Source organism: Zootoca vivipara, chromosome 1 (genome assembly GCF_965207765.1).
Source record: "Zootoca vivipara chromosome 1, rZooViv2.hap1.1, whole genome shotgun sequence".
In the NCBI taxonomy this organism is placed as follows: Eukaryota; Metazoa; Chordata; class Lepidosauria; order Squamata; family Lacertidae; genus Zootoca; species Zootoca vivipara.
This window is the reverse complement of record NC_142582.1, coordinates 46,734,104-46,754,894: the sequence shown is the minus strand read 5'-3', so window position 1 is coordinate 46,754,894 and position 20,791 is coordinate 46,734,104. Positions and strand designations below refer to the sequence as shown.

The window sequence follows — 20,791 nt, the reverse complement described above, 5'->3', positions numbered from 1 at the left end:
CCTCTATTCATGGTTCTTACATTCCAGGTTCCTATGCAATATTTTTCTTTACAGCATCGGACTTTCCTTTCGCTTCCAGGCATATCCGCAACTGAGCGTCCTTTCGGCTTTGGCCCAGCCACTTCATCAGCTCTGAATCTACTTGTACTTGTCCTCCGCTCTTCCTCAGTAGCATGTTGGACGCCTTCCGACCTGAGGGGCTCATCTTCCAGCGTCATAACTTTTATATGCCTGTTGTCTTTGTCCATGGAGTTTTCTTGGCAGGGATACTGGAGTGGCTTGCCAGTTCCTTCTCCAGGTGGATCACGTTTAGTCAAAACTCTCCACTATGACCTGTCCATCTTGGGTGGCCCTGCATGGCATAGCTCATAGCTTCTCTGAGTTATTCAAGCCCCTTCGCCACGACAAGGCATTGATCCATGAAGGGCAGGAGTCATATGTGAGCTCAAATAGTGGCAGATATACCGATGATATGAAGACTGAAGAAAGCGAAGAGGACATACTCTCTTCTGCTATTTCTCCTTCTCCAGCAATGTAAAAACTAAGTGGAGGCCACTCACTGAAACAAACAAAAGAAAACTTATCACATGGTCTGGATATCATTTACAGGAAATGTTTAAAGTGCAATCCAGAGCAGTTTAGGTATGATTAGTTCTGACTGAAAGTAATGAAAAAATAGGCACTTATCCCTGCACTTCTCCACTGTGGATTTCAATTGGAACTCAGCATGACAAAACCCTATATAGATACATCCATCACTGACGTGAAAAGGTGCAATCCACTCCTAACCATTATTATCTGCCTTCCCAAAACTTTCTACCATCTTACTTATATCAAATTCATCAGGCTGCATACAAAGCTGACACATTTTCATTTCAGAGGCGTCTGTGTATTTTGGTTTCTCAGTATATTGTGACTTATCTATTTTGACAGCTAACCCCAAAAACATGTAGCTTTCCAATGGTTTGGGAGACATGTGATGATTGTTTACTAACAGATCCTTTTTTTAAAAAAATAAAGAAACACATGCATACAAACATACATACATAACACAAAATAGATAACGACATTGGTTCTTTTAAGAATAGCAACTAACAAAAATGGACAGATTCATCATTTTAGTCACCGCAACAGCACTGGAAATCAACGTACCTCCAAAATAGTAGCTGTGCCCTGAATAAATCTGTGAAACCGTGGTTGCATGAACTGTAGATGCGACATCATTATCGAGAGTTAGGGTGATGCGATGTCTTCTAGCATTGATGTTAACTGCATGCCACAGACCATCATACAGATTGCTGCCTGGGAAACAAACAAGGGGTGGAAAAGAGATGAACTACTCATGGGGGACAAGAAGGAAGTGGAGGAGGAGGGGAAGCTTGTAATTACTGCCCTTTAGGGAAATAACAAAACTGTCACTCAGGCAATGTCAGGGGGAACACACACACACACACACCAGGTATAAACAAGCTAAAATTCACGAAACTTGCCCCAGAGTCAGAGCTCCTTGTGCACTACATGAAGCTGTTACATATATAAATATCTCCATTCATTTCAATGGAGGGGATGGATACCAGTGTATATCCTTGCACCCCACTGAACTAAAGAAGGAAGCCTTTGATTTAGAGCCACTGCACCTCCTTTGTTTCCTCTTTGTCCCACTAAAGAATGGTTGAATTTTAGACTTTTGTCTTCTGCTTTGGGTTCCCAGTTGTTGCTGGACTACAACTTCCACCATTCCTAGCTAGCAGGACCAGCAGCCAGGGATGATGGGAGTTGTAGTCCAATAGCAGTTGGGGACCCAAGTTTGAGGAACACTGTTCTAAATGCATGCTGAGGAGAAGCATTCCCCAAACTGGACTGAAGCTCCCATCAGACTGAGCCAAGTTAGAGAAGGCAGATCATGGCTTTGCATGAATGAGCCAACTTTGTTGGATACGACTCGTTTTCTTTAAACCCTTCCACCAGTCTATGTGACTGCATAAAGCAGGCTGTGGTTTATAAGTTTGAATATAACTATTACATGGTTGTTTGGTTGTTTACCAAAACAAGGAGAGCAAAAGCTAAAAGAATTTTGTCTTGGCTCTACTTAGGATTGCTGCCAAAAAATTCCATGGCATCTTAAAGACTATTGTACTTACTTTTCCTTTGTATTGTAAGCTTACTCCATTGGATGCAAGGAAGTTCATGCGTATAAATGCTTATCTTGTTCATAGAACCTTGTCTATTTTTGCTGCAGCAGTTGCTGTTCTAGATTTCAAGAGGCTAGATTTGTTGCCGTGCTTTTACTACTTCTTGTCTTTTGAGTTGCTTTATCAGCATGTAATAACCTTCAGACTATTATCAAGCCAAGGGCATGTTGTCATCTCAACCACAAACCAGCATGCTGTTGGGATTTTCCCTCTCACTAGATTTGGCAGAATTAATAAAAGATGGTTCTTCTCAACTTGAGTTGCCCAATTTTCACTTCCCTTTAAAACAAAGGATAGTGTTTTGATGCCATGTTTCATGTTGGAAAACCAGGGACAGGCCACCTATGAGTCCTACAAGATCTGTTCCCTGCTTCTCTCTCTGGCTCATTTCCACCTGACCCGGGTGGGTGGCACCCTGTCTGACTCCAGTTATAAAGGCTGCTGAAAGATGTTTGTAAAGCACTGCTCCATTTGGTGCATAATGGGGAGAATTTGGCATGAGCAGGAGATTAACACACCTCTGTTTTCTGCAGCATTCTACAACACTCTGCTTCAGTTAAGGTGATCCTTGAATTTAACTGGTTTAAAATGAAACAGTTTGATATTGATGTAGTTTTCTGTTACTCACCTTACTGAAGAGTTTACTAAACAAAATGGTATTTTCGGAGACTGTATTTATTATTCATTAATTCATTCATTTCCCCCCCCCAAAAAAATCTATACCACCAATGTGGGAGGTTCTTAGACAAAGGTTGGATGCCATCTGTCATGGATTCTTTAGCTGTGCTGCCTGCATTGCAAGGTGTTGGACTTCATGACCCTTGGGGTCCTTCCAAACTCAGCAATTCTATGCAGTGCTTTTTTTCCTTAAAAAATGTTTAGGGGTACTCTTATTTTCCTACTCATATTGAAATACTGCCCCTTAATGAGACCAAACTTAGATTCACAAAATGTTTAGGGGTATGTGTACACCTGCCCCCCCAAAAGGCACTGATTCTATGATTTTAAAAATGTATCAAGAACACTGTATCAAGGAAACCCTGGGTAAACAAATGACTTTTAAGCAGGCATCTAAATGTCAACATGGTAGGAACCTGCTGACTTTCACTGGAACTCATTCCAAAGGGCAAATCATGTGTTTAGAGGAACTTTAATTGTGATGTTTTTTTTTGTTGCCTTCCTAATGTGGATCCAAACACTTGTATCATGGCATGTGTTTGATAGATCTATGGGTATGTTTTCATTGTATGGTACAATGAAATATTGATTTGTTTACTGTTCTTTTGAGCTGCTTGGAGCTTAATTTGGAAGGCCAGTATAGAAACAAAGAATCCAAAAGAAAGTAAATGTTTCTATGAGATGTGCAATACCTGCACTAACGCCTACATATTTCTCTGTTCCTTTCTGGATGATGAGTGACATCCTTCCATGCTGGAGGTATAACAAGAGTAAACCGGAATCTTCTGACAGCTCTGTGGATAGCAGCAAACCATCCTTGTTCCACGTCCGAAACTGGAAGCTAACTGACAAGCCATCAAGCTGGGGAGTGCCTGGTAACAGCAAGTAACTGTTGTTGGCGCTGTCGAAGGTGATGGGAGTGATTTGTGGTTCTGAGCAGGCAAAAGTCACATTACCCTGGGAAGTAATAAAAACAAGGGGAGGTTGGGGAGGGGAAGGAGACAATGACAGGCAACCATCAAGCTGTTTTCCCATTCAGTGGCTCTGAACACGCTGCAGTTATCACAACAGCAGGACAGGAATATAATGTACCTTTAGGATTGTGTGTGTTTGTGTGTGTGTACAACATATAGAAGCAGACAGTTTTTCAGTTATATAGACACTTCCTTGGTGATTTCCGTTCCATTGGTATGGAGAATGAGTGCTTTGCTGCAGTTTTAAATAGGAATAGGACTGCATTTGCACATTTATGCCCTGGGCCAAGGAAATACACATATACATACATACATACATACATACATACATACATACATACATACATACATGTGTTGCACCGGCTGGAAAATGGAGCTTAGACTTAGGGTGAGGTGGACATCATTCTACATGCCTTGACTGGGTTGGTGGCCATAGAACAGCAGCCGATTCCATGCTTTGCATAGAGAAGATTCCAAGGTCAGGCTCATTTAACAACAGGGTTGGGAAATATCTCTACATGAGACCCTGGGTCACCACAGTCAGCATCATTACTGGACTTGATGGACATGCAGCCAAGTAAACCATGAGAAGGAAAACTCTTCACAACTTAAGAGGAAGGAGGGGGAAAACTTGCTGGGACCATTCGCTAGGCTTCCCAGGGCTGAAGAACCAACTGTTCCCTACCTTCTGATGTGTAGGAATCCAATGTTAGTCCTATATGCTGCCCTAAACAGCGTGTGCCTCTGTCAAGCTCAGTGGGGCAGGATGATCACAGCATTGTGAGGGTGTACCCACATTAGCTTTGTTAGCTTTAGCAAACAGCCATCACACACAGAAAATAACAACAACATGAATTAAAGGTAAAGGGACCCCTGACCATTAGGTCGAGTCGTGACCGACACTGGGGTTGTGGCGCTCATCTCACGTTATTGGCCGAGGGAGCTGGCGTACAGCTTCCAGGTCATGTGGCCTGCATGACAAAGCCGCTTCTGGCGAACCAGAGCAGCGCACGGAAACGTTGTTTACCTTCCCGCTGTAGCGGTACCTATTTATCTACTTGCACTTTGACGTGCTTTCGAACTGCTAGGTTGGCAGGATCTGGGACCGAGCAACGGGAGCTCTCCCAAAAATCAACAACTTCGGCCGAAAACAGCTCAACATTTTTTCCGTCCAGATTTTCACTTTCTGAAATATGGCAACAACATGAATTAGGGTTGCCATATTTCAAAAAGTGAAAATCTGGACAGAAAAATTGTTGAGCTGTTTTTGGCCAAAGAACACATTTTCGAGCTATTTTTAAGGGAGATCACCAAAAAAGAAAAAGAAAAAAGACATCGTCAACATGGGTTGCCATACGTAGGGATTTCTCTGGACGTTTAAGTGATTTCCTCCCAGACACTGTTTATGATTGCCGATTGCCGGCTATGTCCAGAAAATTCCAAACGTTTGGCAACCCTAACAGGAATACTGCTACTAATAAAGGTTTAAATTTCTACTCCTTTACCCCTAGTGGATAAATCATTTTCCGTTCCCCCCTCAAGTTTTGCTACAAGTAATTTAGATGTTCTGAAGGATATCTCTCTCTTGACATTGGGCAGCAAAAAACAGGTCTTTAATCTTCACCTTGAACTGAGCTTTGCTCACACAAACTCTCACTTCCAGAGCACACTGCTTCCAGATGACTCTAGGTTTAGTGTGGTGGGATAAATCCTACCATTTATTTTTCTGACTAACTTTCTGACGAGTTCTATTCCAGTAACTGCTGGAGCTCTTGGAGCTCGATCTCAACATTGGTTCAGATCTAAATGCTCTCCTGAATGGTAGCTGGGATCCCAGTGCCTTTATTCTTGGCAATTCCATTGTAAGTTAATTCAAGCAAGGGATATATCAAGCAATTCAGAATAAAGGAAGAGAAGTGCATTCACAACTTTCAAAGATAGTACACAGGGTTTTGTGGGCAGGGGGAGAGCTGCAACTCACTTGCTTTTGAACCAAGGCACTTTGTGAAATATCAACTGAAATCTGAGAAACCCATTCAAGTAAAAGGCTTCCATGTGGTGCGGTCTCTCATTAGAAATTATATCTCATTCTAACAGTATTATTAGAATGAACAAAAGATGACTGATATGCAGGAAGCTATATGGCGCTTGGGGATTCCCTTATTGAAAAGCTAGGACAAAATGATAGAATGGCTTCTTATCACTATCAATAGCTTTGAACAATTCTTAGTTGACAAGGGGAAATTAAACAAAGTTCTGGGGAAAATGTTTAATTTGCTGCTAACTGAAACAAAAGCTTCAATGGGATCTTTCTCTCTTTTCCTAGATTACAAGACAAAAGTACACTGGAACAAGGAATAAATGCGTTTCAATAAGCCCAGTTTGAATGACTTCTTATCTGTAACACCTCCAAAATGATTTCAGCCAGAAGGTGGACTGAAAACCTAATCAGAAACCATAGAAATTATGAAGACTATGCCAAATGTTTTCTCGATAAAACATCTGCCAAATTTGTAGGGTGAGGGAAGGGTGGAATCGGGGGGGGGGTCTTGGTGGGGCAAGGGTATTCCCAGTACATTTGAGGGACTTTCAAGTGTGGGGGCTTTACAGTGAGTGTATTCAGATCAAATATTTTTGTGGGTGATTTCCCCATGCTTTCTTGTTGAGTGAGTTTCAATGTTGTGTTCACACCATTGTGATTTTCCATTGCATTGTCCCACAAGAACCACACTTCAAGGTGTGGGCATGGCTTGATGATTACATATCTGAACACTGCTTACTCCTTTCCCTCTTGACCACACCACTCCTCCCCTCAGCCCAGCTGCTTATCCTGCACATGCATACAGTCTTCCACAGTCGAATAAAGGCTAGTTATAGTGCAATCCTAATTATGTCCACTCAGAAGTAAGCCCAAGTGATTTCAGCGTTATTCCCAGCCAAGTGAGGTTAGGATTGCAAGCTCTGGTCTGTAGCATTTCCCATCCCATCAGAAACCTCTATATCTTTACCCAAAACACTCACAAGTTTTATAAACTTGTGTGTGTGTGTCATTTCTTAGTGGAGAAGATCCAAGAGGAGGAGACAAGGCTTTCTGCATAATCTGTGAGGCAATCCTGGCCATGTGGGTCCTTCCAGACCTTGAATAACCCAACCCCATTCCCACAATATATTGGATGTTATTTGTCAGGGACTGTGCTGAGAAGGGCTGCACTGAAGAAGAATGATGGGAGCCATCCCCTCCTCTTGATCCTGAATCTTCCCAGAACCAGGAGGACAGTATAGATTTGGAACAGTGGTTTGCAGAGGGGCATAGTTCAGAAGGCAGAAGCTGGGAAATACTGGGTGGGGAACAGCTAGCAGACAAAACACTAGAAGAGAGAGAGTTAACAGATTTATAGTCTCTGGATGGTATCCGTTCCCCGCTCCCAAAGTCCAGGAGAGCTCAGAAAAGGGCAGAACAGAAAACACAGTGGCTCCAAGCTCAGATTACAAGACGTAGGAGTGATATAGATTAATAGGGACAGGAGGGGGTGATTCTTAATTGGGAGCACTGCCATTTCTAGGTGGTGTTCTTTGTTCTCTCACTGTGATTATTAAAGTTTCTAACTGGTAAGAAGACTCATTTTCCTTGGTTCTGCTTATCTACTGCCATGTTATGTGGGCGGGGGGGGGGGGAGGAAGCCGATTCCCTGAAGCCTGACATCATTGGATGTTAATCCGCCAACAGCCTGGGTGAAGAGAAATGTTTTCGCCTGAAGCCTAAAGGTGTGTTGAAGGTGTCAGCTGAACCTCCCCCTGCCCCCCCAAAAGCTAGTGATTCTTGAGCTGCTAAAGATTTAAGTTCTCCATTTGTTCCCTGCTCACACAAGTCATAAAAACATGTTTAGTCTTCCCTGGAGTGTGCAGAAAGCACAGAACGTTCAAAGCCCAGTAATGGGGCTCTGAAGGTTGTGAGGCAATTTCAAATTGACCCTTAAAAATACGATTGCCTTATTGTTTCATCTGATGAGAAGATGCCTTGGGCACAGCTTCACTTTATCATAATCCAATGCTGGCCGAGGTCCAGATAAGATTGCCAGATGTCACTTATTGAATGTGATGGTTGTTTAGTGCAAAGGCTGTCTTTTGTTCCAGTACATCCAGCCTTACAGAACATGATATTCATTCCATATGTCAGAATGGCAAGAACTCTGTTAAAGTTCGTACAACAGATGGCCAAATTGCTACTGCGAGCTTCCCCCCCCCCCCCACACACACACACTTTTTCTTATTTTGGGAATTTTTGATGTATCATGTCAAGATGCAGAGCCAACACAAATTTGAAGTGAATAGGGTAGTTTCCCAGCACAATTCAAAGTGTTGGTGCTGACCTTTAAAGCCCTAAATCACCTCAGCCCAGTATACTTGAAGGAGCACCTCCACCCCCATCGTTCAGCCTGGATACTGAGGTCCAGCACTGAGGGCCTCCTGGGAGCACTGGCGGAAGAAAAGGGGGGTGGAGGAGCGCACTGTCCCTGGCAGCACAATCCCAGTGGGGTGCCATCGTGGCTGCCCCCCCCCCCGCACAGACAGCGTGCCATGCCCCCAGGAAATGAGCCACCCCACCCCAGGATGTGCGTCACGCCCCTGCGGGCGGTGTGTCACGCCTCTGGGATGCGCGCCAGCCATGCCCCCGTCTGCTCTCTGCCCCCCCCCCAGTGCCAGAGCATGAAGCTCCGCCACTCTCTGGCAGTTCCCTCACTGCGAGAACTGAGGTTACAGGGAACCAGGCAGAGGGCCTTCTCGGTAGTTGTGCCTGCCCTGCGGAAAGCCCTCCCATCAGATGTCAAGGAAATAAACAACTATCTGACTTTTAGAAGACATCTGAAGGCAGCCCTATTTAGGGAAGTTTATAATGTTTGATGTTTTATCATGCTTTTAATATTCTGTTGGGAGCCACCCACAGCGGCTGGGGAGGCCCGGCTAGATGAGTGGGGTATTAATAATAATAGCAATAATAATAATAATAATAATAAATAAATAAATAAATAAATAAATAAATAAATAAATTATTATTCCTCTCACTGCATCTGGATCCTAAAGGAACATGGTCATGGTAAGCAGACAGATCCTTCATTTGTAGAACTGACTTACAAGATTTCACTGTTTGTTTGATACCACTGTTGGATAACACTCAAACAGTGTCCTATTCAGTAGAAGGAGGAGGGATTGTTCGCCTGGCTTGTTTGCAGTAGTGTGTCCAGTTTCGTTTGGTTGTTTTAGCTGGCTCTTGGGGCCTTTTAAAAGCTCAGCCGGTTGATGTTGATTAGGCAGATTAGGCAGAATAGGTAGATGAGAAGAGAGTACTTGCAGGAGCTTGTCCTTCTGGTGGTTAATCCATTAATGCTTTTAAAGATGCAGCATAGAGTGCGGGTTATTAATTCAAGCTGATATAGGCCCAAGTTGTCACCTTAGAATGACAAGTAGTTTGTCATCTCTGTGGGTAATTTAGTGACCTTGGTTCTTGCTACAGGTTACCCAACATTCCCTAAATGAATGTTGAAAAACTGTTGACATTCCTTTTTCTAAGCAACAAAGTAAAGATATAGGAACTTTGTCCTCCTTTTTCATCTGTACCAGTAGGGTTGCACTAATTGTGCAACCCTACTGGTATATTCCCCTTCATGGATCACTGCCTTGTCGTGGTGAAGGGGCCTGAATAACTCCAAGAAGCTATGAGCTATGCCGTGCAGGGCCACCCAAGATGGACAGGCCATAGCCAAGAGTTTAGACTAAATGTGATCCACCTGGAGAAGGAACTGGCAATCCACTCCAGTATTTTGCCAAGAAAACTCCATAAAAAAGGAGAAGCTTTGAGAAGAAAGGGAGAGTTTCAAGGCATGCTCTGGTTCGTGGGGTCACAGAGAGTCGAACACGATTAAGACAACTAAACAACAACAACCGGTACATTTGCCTACCCATATCCAAGACAGATGAATTTTTATATATTATAAACTAAAAACAGTACAGCCACTGCTTCTGCAGAATTGAATATATATATAGTAGAGGGCCATGCTGGCTTGCCAACTTCCTTTTCAGCACTTCTCACTGATGGCTTTGGAAAGATTTGCATGAATGAGGGTCAAAACCACTTGAATAAATGACACTAGATCTTAGCTTGTCCCTAGTGCCTTCTCTGGAACAGTTGATATTACAGCTGAACTCACTTTAACTGAAAAAGAAAAGGATAAAAAACTCAAACTTTTCCCTAGCTGTGAAATAGAATAAGAAGTTTCTAGCCTCCAGAGGGAAACTAGAAGATCAGACATGTCTAGCTGCTAAAAACTCCATCTAGCACTCATCTGGCATTTACGAACTCCATCGAGTCCAATGTTTCCAGTCTGATTAACGATTCCTTTAACAGGTACTGAAATGTACTCCAAAGGGGCTTCTGCTGCTGTTATTACAATTTGAACTTCCTAAATTCAGGCAATTAAACAGAGATATTTAACATTTCCTTGGTAGATACTGCCTTGACCCTCATCCACTTGGGAAAGAGGTCTGTCACTATCTATTTTCAGGAGTAACATGGCAAGCAAGAGAATTTTCTTTGTTGCAAACAGGCCATTGTAGAAGCTATCAAAGCAGATACAAATTGTTTAGTTAAAAGCATTAAGCGAGAGGCAGTGCATATTTGGAGCATGTCTTGCATGCAACATTGCCTTTAAAAAGAAATCACCTAGCAGAACCCTAAGGAAATGCTATGTAATCTGACTAAGAGGAGGTCTTAGCAATCATCCCGAGACTGTCTCTGTGTATAGCATCAATGAGTGAAACTTAATTCTCTATTTCTTGCCTATTTTGCTGATTACTCAAGTGTGGATTACTATTTTATCAGAAGAAAGTTGAAGTCTGTGAGTGCGGGTGATGAGGATAATTAAACTCTCGCAGTTACAAACCCAGGAGACATAAAAGTAATCTCTCAGCTCAGTGCCCCATCCTACGCTGATGCTGCTAGATTTAACACCTGGGTGAGTGCTGAGGGTGCCTTTCAGTTAGTCTAGATCGTCAGCTCCTTAAACTTATCATCTTGGGTCTTCCAGAAGGAAGCATTTCTAAACATATTAATAAAAAGTGTATGGGTAATACAAGCATTGTGCTGGAATACCACAGTTTGGATGTCAAAGAAATTATTTGTGCGAAGTCTCATGTGCAGCATTCATTTAAAGCACACTGCTTCCTCCCCAAAATCATGGGAACTATAGTTTAAGGGTGATGGGGATTGTAGCACCATGGCAGAAGAGGAGGAGGAGGAGTTTGGATTTGATATCCCGCTTTATCACTACCCGAAGGAGTCTCAAAGCGGCTAACAATCTCCTTTCCCTTCCTCCCCCACAACAAACACTCTGTGAGGTGAGTGGGGCTGAGAGACTTCAAAGAACTGTGACTAGCCCAAGGTCACCCAGCAGCTGCATGTGGAGGAGCGGAGACGCAAACCCAGTCCCCCAGATTACGAGTCTACCGCTCTTAACCACTACACCACATGGCACTTAAACTACAGCTGCCATGTTTCTTTGAGGGAAGCCATGTGGTTCAAATTTGCTGAAAGTGTAAGCTGAAACAGAAGGCCTCTAGTTAACCCAAACAAAGTTGAAGCAGGGTTGGGATTTCTTAATTATAATACTTTTTGCATGCACATGGAGTTACAAAATACATCCATATTGGAGCAGTTATGAAGGGTGCTCACATGTAAAAATACCATTTCCTTCTTTAAGATATTTGGGAGCAATGGTCATTTCTTTCTTGGCCTCGAATTACTCAAGCTTTGAAAGGAAAGGCCACAATTGATATACAAAAGTCCTCTCCATACATAAGTGATGTGATACACACATGCATTTTTCATCTGTATCTGAGTACCTGAGTATATAACAATTTCATAAGAAATAATCATAATGCTCTCATTATGCAGGCAAAAAGTGAAGAAGAACGTAGCTATTCATGCTGATTATTAGAAATTGTTTCAGAGATCATTTTTACCTTACTTTGAGAGTACAAGTCAGAGAAGAAGAAGAAGGAGAAAAATCTCCTTAAGGAAGGCCTGTACTTACTTGATGGCCATATAAAGAGGAAATGGGGTCTTTTGTCAGCAGAGAGAACACTTCAATTATTGGGATGCTCTTAATACAGAAGCTCTACTGTACATAACTAAGCTAATATTTTCAGGAGGAAGGAGGTGAAGTCACTGATTGTCATTAAAGAGCAGAGGTTCTCATATACTTGAATTCCTTTCTTGGGAAATTTTATGTCCCTGCTCAGAAAAGTATCAGATAACAGAACTGAAAGGGCTCAACAGAATGATATTTCATCCCTTTGAGAGACTTTGAGGATCATATGCTTGGCTAAGCAATTCTGAATTTTCTTTATCTGAGTCTCCTAAGCTTTTAGGTCACTGGCCAACAGCGCAACAAAAGATTTTACTGCCTTCACGCTTGCGGTAACCGAGCATTATCACTTCATTACCTGGTCCAGTAGCTGAGACGCAACTGCAGAGGACAGCAGCAGCCAATTTTAAAAATCATAAATCATTCTACTAAGAAACAAAGGTAAAAACAGAAAAAGGAATAATAGTCAAACATAATGTAGATCGCTTGATATTTCCCTCTTTTCAGTAGAGAAGGAAGCAGAACCAAAGGCTTGTCTTTCAAATTCACCTTGCCAGACAGGACAACTAAAAGTGGTGAAATAGCATAAATGCAGATTTAACACTTTGTGCCAAGTCAGGTGTATAGTGGTCTAAAACCTATTGGGTTTTATTCACTAGGACTAAAATGTTTTAATACTTGCATTAAAACGGGATGCACTAGGGCTGCATTCGTACCAGACATTTAAAACACATTTTCCCCACACAAAGAATCTTAGGAACCAGAGTTTGTTATGGGTGCTGAGAAATGTAGCTCTGTGGAGTGAGCTAAACTACACTTCCCAGGTTTCTTTGAGAGGGGTGTTTTAAATATGCTTTAAATATGTGGTGTGTATGGAGCCTTGAATTCTGTTTTGTCTTCCATGTTCATTTCTAAAACCAGTCCTTTTCAAATGATCAGGATCTGCCTTTTACATCCTACTGGGCATTCCCAAGTCATTGGGTGTATCTGAAGTAGCTCATTGGGTCATGGCCACAGATAGCTGGTTTACAGAATTCAAAAGTAAAGTAGGCTATATTACTATGGACTGCAGGTAGAGGACGCCTTTTTTGAAATAATCCCCGCAAGCAATACCCCAGCACACCAGTCTTCCTGTGCTACTTTTCTACTTGAGCAGAATTGGACTTGGGGAATTCAATTACATTTTTTAAGTTAGAGGACTTGAATAGCTGTGAGGCTTGCCGTTCAACTGTCCATTGACTTTAATTTGCATTCTTCTGCTGGAATTAATTGTCTTTTGTACTGTTAGGAGAGATAAAAGGTGTTCAATAGCTTTTTTAAAAAAACTGGGGGAGAGTTTGTGAAGAAAATCAAAGCTGAAACATGACTGGAGTTAATGAGAAGTAAATGTTTTTTGTTGCCATGTTAAATAGCTGTGAATGTGCTATAAAGATATAGGATTTGGTTTGACCTCACCAACCTCTGCATCTGGCTATGCCAAATAGGCCACGACAGCTTTCTAATGGGTCATCAGCCCACCAAAGACTCCCCACCAGATCTTAAATGAACAATAATTCATCAGGTCAACATTCTGTCCCATTATCCAAAAATAAACAACAACGTTCAGTCAATTTCTTAGCTTCATCAGTGGCCAACGACCAGGAAAGTTTTCTGCCAGTGTCTGTTCAGCAATGCATGCCACAACCACTTCAAAACATAGCTGGTTATATTTTAAGCCTGTCTGACTCCAGGCAAAAGGGGATGAATTGAATAGTGTCATTTCATTCATAGAAGAATATTTGATCTAGGAGAAGGTTCCACTAATGGAAGAGTAGGCAATTTCTGAGGATAACCACTGCACCCTTGCATATTTGCTCCAGAGGGTTGCACGGTGTAAGAGAGCAGCCCACTCTGCTTACTTCTACCAGCTGGGAGAGCAGCAAGTCTGGGAGGGAAAACCAGGAACAGGAAGTGGCAAAGAAGGGTCCAGGACTCTGCAGAGTCCTGGAGGGTCAGCTCCAGGCTGGGAGCAGGGAAGCTGGGGTGGAGCTAGCTTCAGCAGGGGCTGGAAGGGAGGAGGTAGGTAGAAAGGCACCTCAGGAGCCTGGTTTGGGACCACGGAGGACCCGTAGAGCAAGGAGGAGGGGTGTTTGGATGCCCAGTCTTAAAAGGGGGGGTCAGAGCCCGCGAGACGCCATTGCGGGCTTCTGCCCCATGCGGAGCAGACATGATTTGAGACATTTCACCACTGTATATAGCATGCACAATAAAACTCTGAAAATCCAGAGGGTATGTGGAGTGCTTACTCAGGAGTAGCCAACACCCTTCTGTGACACACGGCATGGGAGATTTAGCATTTAGTACTCTAGTTCTCCACTGGAGCAAATACTCTTTCACAACCAGAATGGCTCCTCCTGTTCAAAACAACCGGCACCATTGGATACAGCCCCCAACCTTTTGTTTCCTTGCTTCTGACCTGAAAAAGTCCTCTGTGTACTGCTATCCATCTGACGTGCTTTGATAATAATAAGGGTTTTGAGATCAAAGGTACTCAATATTTCCTTAAAAGTGAGATTAACATCTACATGAGATTTAAGGCGGTTCAAAGCACTTTTACTGATGGTGTTTAGAATTCACAGAAAGAGAATGCATTATTAGCTTAAATTCAGCTGTCACTGGGAATTTTTCTTTATGCTTTTGATTCTACCCATTTTGGTTCATTTCCCCAGACAGCCCATTTTGTTGCCAAAATGACCCATTATTCAGAATTGTCATTCCCACAGTCTGCACTGGCGCCTGACCCTGAAGCCTCAACGTTGCATGAGGGAAAAACACATGCCTGCTTGTTAAAGAAAACAAAAAGTCATTTCATTTTGCTGTTAGATCTCAACCAACACCTGAAGCTCTCCATGGCATTTCAAAATTCAAGCTAAGTGGAAGAAGAAGAAGAAGAAGAAGAAGAAGAAGAAGAAGAAGAAGAAGAAGAAGAAGAAGAAGAAGAAGAAGAAGAAGAAGAAGAAGAAGAAAGAAACCTTGAAATGTCTCAAGAATCTTTTTATGTTGGTGATATATTCGTGAATTGCATTGCGACATAAAAGCCTACTTATTGATTAAATAATAACAACAATAACAGCATGCTGTAAAATATCTAAAGTGGTGTAGATAATGATGCTGTGCTTATATTATCAGGATAACAACTTATTTCAGGTAGGGCCTGCTTGCCCATGAGGCGAACTAAGGCTAGGGTTGCCAGACTCAATACTGTAGAGGACAGGACTTCTGTGCCTTTAATTGCCCTGCTCTCTTTTGAGTCTGGAAACCTTAAAGAGAAACCAGCAGACTCTTTGTTTAATTTCCTATTGAGTATGGCAACCCTAACTAAGGCAGCTGCCTTGGGCAGCAGAATCCCATGGGGGTACCCTGCCTGCCCCTGCCACCATCCCCGATGGAGAAGCAAGGAGAAGCTGGTGCACGACCCAGGTAAGCAAGACTTTCCAGCAGTGAAATGGGATGGGCCATCCCTGATTTCAGGGGTTGCCAACCTAGTGCCCATGGGCACCATGACACCCATGAAGGCTTCCAGTGGTTCTCCAGGATAGGTACTCCAGACTCTGAGCTTCCATTTAATACATAAAGAGTCTCTATTCCTCCTAGAAAGATAGATAGGTGGCTGTGAAATGAATAGTGTAGCTACCTTGTATCTTTTTGTGGGGGGAAGCTCTGTTTTGTTATTATCCAACAAATGTAAATGTGTGTGTGAGAGAGAGAGGGGGGGGGGAGATATCTATAATTAGAACCAGCAGGACATAGCTGACTTCCCAAATTAAACATAAAAGTTCTCAGCAGTGGTTATCTATTTTTCTATTACACTATGTTCTCCATGGCAGACATTTTGGTTTATGCCACACCCGATCCATGGCAGCCTTTATGTGACTGGCACCCCTAACATGCTCTCAGTATCTGCAACTAAAAGACACCCTCTAGTCTAGTCCATAAAGCTTGGTGACCCTAGCCTTAGTTTTAAATGAATGAATGAATCAATCAATCAATCAATACACTGCTTTGAAATTTCATAGTGATTTCCAAATTAAAAACACATACAGAAGTACCAGTTATACATGATACAAGAACAACAAGGCAGAAATGAAAATGATTTAGGGTATAAACAGATGCAGTAACAGCCAGTAAACAAAGCAAAGCATAGAACACAGCAGTGGTTGGTTTTCAAGGGGAATTTTTTTTTTAGCCAACTTTGAAAGGGTAGTGGGGAAGAGGGAGCACAATCTTTCTTGCAGAGGGTTCCTGTTCCTCGTGGATGCTCATCTAGCATCCCCCTAAAATAGGATCTGTTGCAGGACCTTGTCAGATTATCTCAAATGGTAAGATGACAAAAGCCTCATATGGGAGGAGGCATTCCCTGAGATTGTCAGGAGATACTCATATATATTGGAAGCACGTGTTTTTCACAGAAAAGAGTGATGAACCGGGAACCCTTCCAAGCCTATGCACCTATTCTTTTTATAGCTGCATATGCAGATTGTGAGAGTTCCACCGTAATAAGAAGCTATTGGGTTTGAATTCTTGCTAGAGCTTTAAAATTGGTTGGCCACTGTTAGAATGGGATGCTGGGCTAGGGAAGGGCAGAGTCAAGGGATAATTGTAGAAAATTATGATCCTATACACATTAGCCTAGGAGTAAATCCCATTTAACTCAATGGGACTTGGTGAACTCCATTGAAAATGGGACTTACTTATCAGTGGACAGGCAGAGGATTGCACCATTAGGCAATCTGTGTATGAGAGAGAACCTAAAACTCAGGAGGCAATCCAACGCATTAACCATGAACCTGAAAACCCATTTTCAAAAAGTTTTTCTCAGAATCTTATCTCTTTTTTTATGACATGCAGTACCTATGATTATAAACCTTCTCTCCCCCCTTCTATTCCCTCCATCTTGTGTACCTTCCTCTAACAATTCTGAGTCCACTTAAATCAGGATCCCTGAAGCTTTCAAACATGCCTTTCAATAACTCTTAGCTTTGCCCCAGCTTTCAAGCACATCTTTTGAAGAAGCAAATTGTGTGCATGACTTGCCAGATGTAAGATAAGAGCCTTTTGCTTGGCAGAGCAAGCAGTACCTGTCAACAGTGACAATTTCAAGAAAAGAACAAGTCAGCAAATATGTATTGGGTTCTTACCACGATGTAGATCTGTGGCTTTCGTCTTTTTGCCAGGTCAATGATATTGACTCCATTGTAATAAAGGTTCTCAATGCAGCCATGGAAATTTTTCTTCAGAAAAGTTCCTGGTTTGCCTGGGACTGGGATTCCTCCAAAACTGAGCTTTGGGACAAGAACAAATTCAACACTCTTTAAAAACAACAACACTAATAGCCATAAGAGGGGGGGGGGGGTACACAGGGAAAAAACAGACCATAGAAAACAGAATAAAGAAGTTGTTTTATTCCAATGTCCTTCATTGTCAAATACTAAATGACAAAAAGAGGACAAGATTTAGGACAAATTTCAGTAGATGAAGACTTCATTGCCTGCCACACTTTTATGGTGTATTTATTTTGCAGCTTTGCTGCAAAGCAACTTCATGCTCAGGAAGAAGTTTGGCTAATCATCAGTATGCCTGATAGGACAGGATGAATCCTAAAATAAAATTAAGAACCAGATTGGCAATGACAAGCAATACTGGAGAATGTTTGGAGTGAAGTTCATTCTCCCACAAGAGAATTCTAAATTTGCTGGTCATTGCTGTACCCAAACCTTTGATGCAGTGTCTTCTTCTTTCTCCACCTCTAACTGTTTAATAAGGTTTCAATAACCCAATTAAACATTATTCCTGCTCCCCAAGTTGACCCAGGGCTGGATCTGAGGCTAGATGGGTGGCACAGAGGAGGTTTGCCTCATCCAGCGGTCTTTGTTTGCAGGGGTAGGGAGGTCTTTACACAGCTCTACTTCTGGGAAGAATTGAGAATTCTAATTCTGCAGCAGCCATGATGAAACCTCGAACAAAGTGGTCTTCATGCTGGTTTAATTAATTCAGAACACCCCCCCCACTGGCTTCATCAGTTGTGGCTCTGCCCATGACAGAAAAAAGTGAATGCATATGGTTCAGTAGAAGATTATCTGCTTTACAAGCAGAAGGTCCCAGGTTCATTCTCTGCCATCTCCTGGTAGAGCTAGGTGAGACTCCCTAGAGGAAACCTTTGCCAGCCACTGCCAGTCAATGTAGACAATATTGAAATAGAGAGATGGACCGATTTGATACCAGGCAGTTCCCTACAATGCTTTAGTGGGGGATGAAATTCCATCCAGCACAAGGTACACACTACTACCTGGCCAGGCAAGCCACCTACTTGTTTGGTCTGAACTTCAATTTACTGGCCGTCAAGCAGTAAATCACCAAGCTTTAAGCTGGTTCACATAGCTGCCAAGTCTCCTGTTTTCCCCGGGAAATCCCCATTTTTCCAGCTGTTCCTAGCTGGAAAAAACGGATTTTTTTGTTTTTCCCTGGTTTATTCTGGCGCGGCGGCCATCATGCTCAGAAGCGACTTTTGATGCTGCTTTGCCCAGTTCCAAAATGGCCGCCATGCCAGAAGTCGCACTGCAGCCATTTTGGAACTGGGCAGAGCAGCATCAAAAGTCACTTCTGAGCATGCTCCGCCCAGTTCAAAAATGGCGGCAGCGCTACTTCCAGTCTGCTATTTCCGGCCCGGTCCCTTATTTCTCTGACAGCAACTTGGCAGGTATGCTGGTTCAGTAATTCCACTGCATCACCTGAATAAGATTTAAAAGGTAAACAGAGCTGGATCACATATTGACGATACCTCACTCAAAATCTAAGCAGTAGTCCCCCAGCATCAACTTTTGGAAATTTTCATCCAGTGAGAATAGCTTTCCAAGATGGATACCATGGCTGATAGTAGCAGAAGCTGCGGTGCGGCTTGGGGGGGGGGGTGATACAGCCTCACCCCAAACACCCACACCCACATATTTCTTTTGCCATAGGTCAGAGGTCCCGTCTTTTGTTCTTATGCTTAGTGCCCAAGTCTGAAACTCATTTGAAATGCATATGGTAAGGTTATATTTGAGGAAGAAGGCAACAAAACCTTGTTTCAAGTACTTCTGCACTATGATAGTCATGTGTAATTTTAAGGCCCATATTAAATGTAGTACTGGCAAAAGGAATTCTATTTAAAGACTAGCTCTTTAGCTGGGGCTCATTATTTCTTGCTTCAGACACTTTGCAACCTCTGCTCTTTCTTCCTGATGTTTTTTTTAAAATTATTTTTTAAAAAGTCTCTAGCTCAGGAATCCCTTTCTGTGGATTTTTTTAAAACCAAAAACCAAAAACCAGGGCAATCAATATCAATTATACTGCAGCATTATTGGAAAAAAACAGTTTCCTTAGTGATCAGTAATATTTTTAATTACCAGGCTAATTGTTTTAGTTCCCTTAGCTAGGTCTTTAATCCCTTAAGTGTGCTAAGATAAAGTTTCAATAGTGTAGTAGTTGCTGGGGTGAAGCAATGGAGATATAAAGCGAAGGAACAAACCTAGTTGTTGTTGTTTTTTCTGAACTGGTCCTGTAGTATAAATTGGCCTAATGCAATGCATATTGGGATAAAACTGATTTGTATTATGCTTGGAACTTAACTCAAAAGAATTCATGGGAGAAATTCTACGGATGGGTGCATTTCCATGTCACTTCCATACGTGTTCACTCTTGTCTGTTCCTTTCCCATTTCTGCATTAATATTTAAATATATAATATGATGGAAATTCATAATTTAAATAAGCATTTCTAAACATATTTCTCCCATAGCGTGTATCCAAAATATATTGTGATACATTCTTTGAATGAAGAACTGTGTCTGAAAATTTTTGAAGCATGAAAGTACATTGATAGCAGATCAAGTCAGTTCAAATTAGATTTTTTTTCAAGCACCTATGAAGCAGAATAACTCAAAGTATCTCACCATTGCAAAGTTACACATGGTCAAGTTCCACCGAATCAGTGGAGCTTCACTATGACCCAGTTCACATGTAATACCAAATAATGGTTTTATGTTGCGTGAGTGAGAGTCATGTATTCAAGCCTAACTTGTCAAATGTTCTAACTCAAGGGCAAGAGAGAGAGAGAGAGAGAGAGGTGAAGAGAGTGTGAGCTTGAGAGCTGTATAATCCTCCTAAAATGGTACACATTTCCGTTCCAAGGCAGGGGTCCTCTTGGCGCAGAATGATGTAATTCACACCTTTTCTGTGTTGCTTTTGGTTGCTCATGTCTGCCAAGCCTCTTGGACTAATGAGATTCATCTTTATATGTAGGTTGCTTGCTTTCCCCTTTTCCTGCCCCCTTTCCTAGCAGTTTAGATTAGTCTGCTGCTCCTTCTGCTGTGCTAAGTAGCTTTTGTGAGGGGTCATGTTAAGCAAGCATGATGTTCCTTGGATGCTTAGATGCTGTAGCCAAATGCTGATGTTGCTTGATGTTGTGAAGGGGGGGGAACGACAACTTTCAATCCACATTTTTGGCTCCTTTCCTCATTAAAGGATTTGTTCCCGGTTCACTTTTAATTCAAGAGCAGATGGCTTACCAGTGGCAAATTACAGGTGCTTGGCTGACCTTGGCTGTCATCATTTGATATTGTGAGGATGGTAACCCCCACGCCCTAACATTGCAGCAAGGAAGAGAGCTGTTCCTATCTTCTAGCAGTAATTAATAACTGAACTGCATCATACCAGATGTGGTGTTTAGGAGAGTTTAAGTCCCCCCCCTTTCAATGTGGCTTGGTGACAGTGCAAGAGTTGCTATTCTT

The 20,791-nt window shown here is 42.3% G+C and overlaps 1 protein-coding gene across 2 annotated transcripts in view; it reads right to left on the bottom strand.

Moving 5' to 3' along the window:
• The window catches only part of CNTNAP5 (contactin associated protein family member 5), a 308,410-nt gene that overhangs the window by 147,303 nt on the left and 140,316 nt on the right, over positions 1-20,791 (bottom strand). For both annotated transcript variants that reach the window (XM_088662417.1, XM_035128546.3), the window contains exons 7-9: positions 17,163-17,306; positions 3,563-3,827; positions 1,153-1,302 (exon numbers count right to left, since the gene is read on the bottom strand). In XM_088662417.1, coding sequence (XP_088518543.1) covers positions 1,153-1,302; positions 3,563-3,827; positions 17,163-17,306 — 559 coding nt within the window. The remainder of the gene's footprint in view (positions 1-1,152; positions 1,303-3,562; positions 3,828-17,162; positions 17,307-20,791) is intronic.